The following is a 7,061-nucleotide window of genomic DNA, read 5'->3' as shown; positions in this document are numbered from 1 at the left end:
CTTAGTTTAATTTCACTCTAATCCACTTCAACACATGTGGATTGGGATGAATACATGCGCATCCAAACAAGGCCTAAGGGGTAGAGTTTACAAGTGCATAGATTGGAAGGGGAAGGAAGAGATTTTCTTGCTTCAATCTTGGTAGAGATGTTGTCATAGGCCAAGTATGTGGTCTTGGTGGATTGGTTACTCGCACATCATTCCATCCGATGTGACTGGCCTCCTGAAACCAAACACTAACATCTCCCGCCTGATCAACGTAAGTGTTGCAAAGTAATCATCACCGCTAAAAGGTCCTTCTTTGGTTTTGATAATTAAGTGACAACCTAAGTGGACTAATATGTGTTTATGTTGAGATACACATGCGATTAGTCCAAGGTACACTAGTGTGAGCAACTTGAGCTAGCCATGGTGGTGGAGTGGCTTGGATTTCTTGCATGCAAAGCTCAATTAGTTGTGATCAAGGAGCTTTGTGTATGAGACATGACATGGTGTCATGTGGCTAGGTGGAGAAGATCAAGAGACATGGCTTGGTTGCGATCGACCGGAGTAGGATGAGAGGATAGCATCATTTATCAGCAGAGAGTAATTAATGCATCAATTTGCACGCATCATCACTTGTTTTGATGTGCATATCCTTCCTTCCTGCCCTTAGTACCAGATATCCTTTCTTTCTTGGCTTGAGGACCTGATCCTGATCCTACAGGCTACATATATAGTAAGTGATACACACAAACACATAACAGTTCCTTATGTAAAATGATAAGGATCTTGTACTCACGGTACACGTGATAGCTCTAGATATTTTCTGTTGTAGATCTCCTAGCTTGTAGCTCAAGTTAGTTGATAGGATAGATATGATTTTCAATCTGTTGTAACTGCATTCACCTTGATGTACATGCCACGATGGGGGCGATTCCCATCTTATATAACATGTAACCGAGACCCTAATAGGGCAACTCGTTCCCTCATCTTTACATGGTACCAGAGCCGTCAAAACTCCACATGGGGAAACCTCATGGTGTTCCAACTTGCCTCATCATTGTCCAGTGCGTCGTCGATCATCTCCTTCATCTTCTCCATGACAGAGAAGCTGGATCGGAAGAACTTCCCGATGTGGAAACTGCAAGTCTCATCAGCGCTCAAGGGAGCGCAGCTCTTCTCCTTCATCGGCCCCAACTCCAACCCACCATCACCGTTCCTAGAGGCCAAGTCGGATGACAAGAAGGGTGACATGGAGGCTAACCCTGACTATGAGTCATGGGTGGCTAAGGACCAGACGGTCCTGAGTTTTCTCCTGACATCTCTGTCAAAGGAGATCTCGGAGCAAGTTCCCACTACGGTGGTCACCGCCAAGCAAGCATGGGATGCAATCGAAGCAATGTTTGCATCTCAATCCCGTGCACGCATCATCAGCACGCGGATGGCCTTGGCCAATGCGTCCAAAGGGACGTCATCAATCAGTGAGTTCTTCATCAAGATGAAAGGCTATGCAGATGAAATGGCTGCTGCTGGTCGCAAGCTCAAAGATGAAGAACCTATCTCCTACATTCTCTTGGGTCTAGACCGTGAGTATGATGCGGTTGTCGCGGCAGTGGCAGCACGCATCAAACCAATCTCTGTTGGGGAACTTTTTACCCAACTTACAAGCTTTGAGTCCAGGATGGAGATGAAGAATGGCGGTGGTGGCTATCAGTCATCAGCCAACATGGTTGCCAAGGGAGGTCACAGCAACGACAACAACTTCCGCGGTGGAAATCGCGGGGGTGGAGGAAGTCGTGGTGGCTTCAATCGTGGAGGCAGAGGGGGTCGCAACAGTGGCCGCTCCTCCAATTTCCATGCTGGCCTCATTTGCCAGGTATGTGGCAAGGAGGGCCATGGCGCGGCCAAGTGCTACAAGCGCTATGATGAAAGGTACCAAGGACCTCCACAGAAGTCGGCATCGTTGGCAACCACTTCATATGGCGTTGACACCAACTGGTACGTGTACAGTGGAGCCACTGACCACATCACATCTGAGCTAGAGAAGCTCATGACCAGGGAGCGCTACAGTGGTGGTGATCAAGTGCACACCGCCAACAGGAATGGTATGGAAATTACTCACATCGGTCATCGTACTTTGCGTTCCCCATCTAGCTCCATTTATTTACGCAATATCCTTCATGTACCAAAGGCCCAAAAGAATATAGTTTCAGTTCAGCGTCTTACACATGACAATAATGTCTTCGTTGAATTTCATCCTACTCATTTTTTAATCAAGAAACAGGCGACGAAGAAAATTCTTCATCAAGGCAGATGTGAACGAGGCCTGTACCCTTTGCTCCCTTTCCGTAGCCAATCGTCATCAGAGAATAAAGAAGCCTATAGCGTCACCAAGTCGTCCGAGTCTATGTGGCACAATAGGCTAGGTCATGCTTCTACACCAGTAGTTAGGTAGGTGCTTAGCCGCCACAGTATTTCTTTTTCAAAGGAGTCCAATAAACATGTGTGTAATGGCTATCAACTTGGCAAAAGCCATCAGTTACCGTATCCAAAATCGACTAGCAGGTCAGCTAGCCCTCTTGATCTTGTTTTTTTAGACGTTTGGGGTCCTGCGCCAACTTCGGTTGGCCGCCACAATTATTATGTGAGTTTCATTGATGATCATAGTAAGTTTGTTTGGTTATATCTCTTGCGTCATGAATCGGAGGTTTTTCAATGTTTCCAAGATTTCCAACACCTTGTTGAGCGTAGATTTAATCGAAAGATCAAGGCTATTCAAACCGATTGGGGTGGGGAGTATCAAGCTCTCAACTCATTCTTCAAACGTGTTGGCATCACTCATCTTGTTTTGTGCACGCACGCACACCAACAAAATGGAGCTGCCAAGAGAAAACATAGGCATATAGTTGAGGTTGGACTCTCTCTTCTAGCTCATTCATTCATGCCTCTGAAGTTTTGGGACGAGGCATTCCTTACGGCAGTCTTCCTAATCAATCGGTTGCTCTCCAAAGTCATAGACAATGACACACCTTTTGTTCGCCTGTTTGATCAACAACCTGATTACAGTTTCCTTCGTACATTCGGCTGTGCTTGCTGGCCAAATTTGCGTCCCTATAATGGGAAGAAACTCCAATTTAGATCCAAACCATGTGTCTTTCTTGGCTATAGTGATAAACATAAGGGGTATAAATGTCTAGATCCGTCGCAAGGACGAGTATATATCTCACGGGATGTTGTTTTTGATGAAACCGTGTTTCCATTTGCCTCTATGCATCCAAATGCGGGTGCTCGGTTGAGAACCAAGCTCGATCTATTACTCGATATACTTCTAAATCCATCTCTTGGGAACGTATCAGTACATGACTTGGTGTCGAGTCCTACCATGCTGTCTAACCATTCATCAAGTGCAGGATCAAATCCAATGCAAAAAGGGCAACATTTTGGTGAAAGCGGTGCTGCAAACAGCCATAGCAATGGCCCATATTTCATGTGCTCCCCCGGTGGTGGCAGCACGGGGGTCAATGCTGCTTCTCTGGTGACCGCTGCTGCATCAGCCTTGGATCAGGTGCCCCAACAGTTGTAGGTGTCGGGTGCTCATGCGGGTGGGGCGCTGTCTCCGGTTCCCGGTGGATCTTCTACATCGACTCATGCCGAATCGCTCTCCAGTGTGCCAGGTGTGGTGGCGCATAGTGATCCAAGCGGGGGTGCCTTGTCTGCTGCTCTGCCCGAGGTGGATCCTCTGATCGGATCCCTTGCGGCTCCGGCTACCTCCGTTGTGGCTTCATCTTCTACGCCCAGTTCTGTGGAGCCTCAGCGTGTACATGGCACACGGCTTCAAGCTGGGGTGACAAAGCCCAAGATCTACACCGACGGCACTGTTAGGTGGTGCATGACCTCTACCACTGATACAAGTGAGCCAGCCATGGTTCGTGAAGCGTTGCAAGACAAGAATTGGGTTTCAGCTATGGATGCCGAGTATCATGCCCTTCAATAGAACAATACATGGCATCTGGTTCCACTGTCTCAAGGCAAAAATATCATTGATTGCAAATGGGTTTACAAAATGAAGAAAAGGTCAGATGGGTCTATTGACCGATACAAGGCGCGTTTGGTTGCCAAAGGCTTCAAGCAACGCTATGGTATTGACTACGAGGACACATTTAGTCCTGTAGTCAAGGCAACGACTATAAGGTTGGTCTTATCTGTTGCAGTTTCAAGAGGTTGGTCTCTTCGTCAACTAGATGTTCAAAATGCCTTTCTTCATGGGGTTTTGGAGGAAGAAGTTTACATGAGACAGCCGCCAGGGTATATTGATAAGAAGCGTCCTAATTATGTGTGTAAGCTAGACAAAGCCCTCTATGGTTTGAAGCAGGCACCTCGGGCGTGGCATGCCCGGCTCTCAGGAAAATTGCAGACGTTAGGCTTTACTCCGTCTAAATCCGACACCTCTCTTTTCTACAACAACAAATGAGGTCACAGCTTGTTTGTTCTAGTGTATGTGGATGACATCATCGTGGCTAGCTCCTCCCAAGATGCAACCAATGCATTACTACAAGATTTGCAACAAGAATTTGCCCTGAAGGATTTGGGTGATCTGCATTACTTCTTGGGTATTGAAGTTAAAAGGAAGCAAGGAGGTCTTGTGCTCTCTCAAGAACGGTATGCCTCTGATGTTCTTGCTCGGTCTGGCATGAACAAGTGTAAACCTGTAGACACACCTTTGTCAAGCATAGAGAAGCTGAGTGTCTTAGATGGTGTCAAGCTTGGGCCGGAAGATTCTACTTGGTATAGAAGCTTGGTTGGTGCCTTACAATATTTAACATTGACTAGGCCTGATATTAGCTTTGTTGTGAATAAGGTATGTCAATTCCTGCATGCACCAACCTCGGTCCATTGGAGCGCTGTTAAACGGATCCTGAGGTATGTAAAGGGAACAATTCGTCTTGGGTTGAAGATTGGGCCATCTAAATCTATGCTTGTTAGTGCATTCTCAGATGCAGATTGGGCAGGATGTGTTGATGACAGGAGATCAATAGGAGGCTTTGTGGTGTTTCTAGGGAATAATCTCATCTCTTGGACAGCCAGGAAGCAACCAACGGTGTCAAGATCAAGCACTGAAGCTGAGTACAAGGCATTAGCAAATGCCACTGCAGAGATGGTGTGGATCCAGAAGCTATTGGTTGAATTGCATGTTCCTCATCCTTCTATGGCTCGGCTTTGGTGTGATAACTAGGGTGCTAAATATCTCTCGGCAAATCCCATATTCCATGCAAGAACCAAGCATATTGAGATTGATTTTCACTTTGTTCGGGAGAGAGTAGCACAAAAATTGTTAGACATAAGGTTCATTAATTCTGGTGATCAAGTTGCGGATGGATTCACTGAATCACTTCCTGTGGTTAAGCTTCGACAGTTTAGAAACAATCTCAACTTCACAAGTGTTAGTGGCTGAGATTGCGGAGGGATGTAAAATGATAAGGATCTTGTACTCACGGTACACGTGATAGCTCTAGATATTTTCTATTGTAGATCTCCTAGCTTGTAGCTCAAGTTAGTTGATAGGTTAGATATGATCTTCAATCTGTTTGTAACTGCATTCACCTTGATGTACATGCCACGATGGGGGCGATTCCCATCTTATATAACATGTAACCGAGACCCTAATAGGGCAACTCGTTCCCTCATCTTTACACCTTATACTCCTTCAGTGACATTATTTTTTTTCTTATACTCCTTCGGTTCTAAATTATAAATCATTCTAGTTTTCTGAGGCACATAATTCTTTTGCTACACACCTATATATACATTACATCGTGATACATATAGTAAAAATATATATTTTTAGAATTAAAATAAAAATAAGGCTTAGCAAACCAGTATATATTTATATATTCATCACTGTGAACCGATCGTTACAGAGACACAGGCACATGTACACACTGACAGACAGAGATCAGAGATGTATATATGCATGCATGGTTTGTAACGATGCTATACGATCACATACACCAACACAAGCACAAGGGCACGCAAGACGGGACACACAGCAGGGGGGCAGGCGCATGCATGGTGGAGAGCCAGACCAGACCAGACGATGGCTCATCCTTTATTGTTGACATGACACAATAAGCAGCACAAGCAGATAGTAACAGTGATATATAGGCATGCATGCCGCGCACCCCCAGCCCTCCGGAAACAAGGTGGTCCTCAGCAGTTGCAGGGGTTGCACTTGCAGCTGTTGCCACAGCTGCAGCCGTGGGCGGCCTCGCCGGACTCGTCCGCCGCCTCAAACTGCGCCGCCTTCTTCTCAGGGGCAACGCCGAGGACGACGACGCTGGCCTGAGCGCCGCCGCCGCTCTTCTCCTCCAGGTCAGGGTACATCTTGCTGCAAAAGCCAACGCCATGTATATAATTAATTAACTAATTAATAGTCTCTTCTCTTGTTATTAATCATCACGTACGTACAATTAATCCACAGGGAGGACGCACGAGCCGCGACAGGATCAAAGTCACTTGTACTAGCTACTAGTTAGGAGTAATTTTCAAGAGAGAAATTATGAAAAAAAACAGCCGTACCTGCACTTGCAGCTCGAGCCGCAGCTGCAGCTTGATCCGCAGCTGCAAGACATCCTCGATCGAGTTGTTGTTTGGAACAGACAGACAACTAGCTAGCTCAAGAATCTCAAAGCAGGAAGCAGAAGAAGAGCTTTGAATTGGTTGATGAGCACACTGGACCCCAACACTGGTTTTTATAGCACTCCATCGATACACGAATACGTGGATGCAGGCATGCAGCCAAATAGGCACGCATTGAAGTTACCGTAATAATCTATTGCAAAAGATTCGCGCAGCGGTTGTCTAGTACTATTACAACTTCCGTCCCAAAAATTCCATTTTTTTAAAAAAAACGGATATAGTGCAAACTAATAATGCCAGTAATAAATCACAACAATAAGCAAACTAAGGCGTTGTCTTCCCTTTGGCTCTTATCTGACGGACATTTGACACACCATAATTTTATTTTACTTTTAGGATCGATGCAAGACCTAATAACTAAGAGCATCTCCAGCGGTCCTCTT

The 7,061-nt window shown here is 45.8% G+C and overlaps 2 protein-coding genes and 1 non-coding gene across 3 annotated transcripts; 2 read left to right on the top strand and 1 right to left on the bottom strand.

Moving 5' to 3' along the window:
* Window positions 1-1,018: 1,018 nt before the first annotated feature.
* On the top strand, window positions 1,019-5,215 carry LOC136537033 (uncharacterized). Its single transcript, XM_066529133.1, has 4 exons — window positions 1,019-2,087; window positions 3,393-3,547; window positions 4,052-4,202; window positions 4,476-5,215. Exons 1-4 carry the CDS (start codon window positions 1,019-1,021, stop codon window positions 5,213-5,215), a joined length of 2,115 nt encoding a protein of 704 aa, XP_066385230.1.
* Window positions 1,520-1,658, top strand: LOC136541057 (small nucleolar RNA Z247). Its single transcript, XR_010780162.1, has one exon. It is a non-coding gene; the product is annotated as a small nucleolar RNA Z247 (small nucleolar RNA).
* Window positions 5,216-6,117: 902 nt separating the features above from the next.
* LOC136539611 (metallothionein-like protein 1A) lies at window positions 6,118-6,682 on the bottom strand. Its single transcript, XM_066531568.1, has 2 exons — window positions 6,559-6,682; window positions 6,118-6,367 (listed from the first exon to the last, which is right to left on the bottom strand). The coding sequence occupies exons 1-2, from the start codon at window positions 6,609-6,611 to the stop codon at window positions 6,190-6,192; spliced, it is 231 nt and encodes a 76-aa protein (XP_066387665.1). The 5' UTR covers window positions 6,612-6,682; the 3' UTR covers window positions 6,118-6,189.
* Between the last annotated feature and the right edge of the window lie 379 nt (window positions 6,683-7,061).

This window comes from Miscanthus floridulus, chromosome 2 (genome assembly GCF_019320115.1).
Source record: "Miscanthus floridulus cultivar M001 chromosome 2, ASM1932011v1, whole genome shotgun sequence".
In the NCBI taxonomy this organism is placed as follows: domain Eukaryota; kingdom Viridiplantae; phylum Streptophyta; class Magnoliopsida; order Poales; family Poaceae; genus Miscanthus; species Miscanthus floridulus.
The sequence above is the reverse complement of the archived record's forward strand: the minus strand, read 5'-3'. Positions and strand labels throughout refer to the sequence as shown.

Bases quoted from the DNA above. Each gene is read 5' to 3' on its own strand.
- LOC136537033 (XM_066529133.1), top strand. From the start codon at position 1,019: ATGGTGTTCCAACTTGCCTCATCATTGTCCAGTGCGTCGTCGATCATC. The intron at 2,088-3,392 runs GTATGGAAATTA...CATCAAGTGCAG, and splicing joins GCACACCGCCAACAGGAATG to GATCAAATCCAATGCAAAAA. The intron at 3,548-4,051 runs GTGCCCCAACAG...TACAAAATGAAG, and splicing joins CTGCATCAGCCTTGGATCAG to AAAAGGTCAGATGGGTCTAT.
- LOC136539611 (XM_066531568.1), bottom strand. From the start codon at position 6,611: ATGTCTTGCAGCTGCGGATCAAGCTGCAGCTGCGGCTCGAGCTGCAAG. The intron at 6,368-6,558 runs GTACGGCTGTTT...TGGCTTTTGCAG, and splicing joins GGCTCGAGCTGCAAGTGCAG to CAAGATGTACCCTGACCTGG.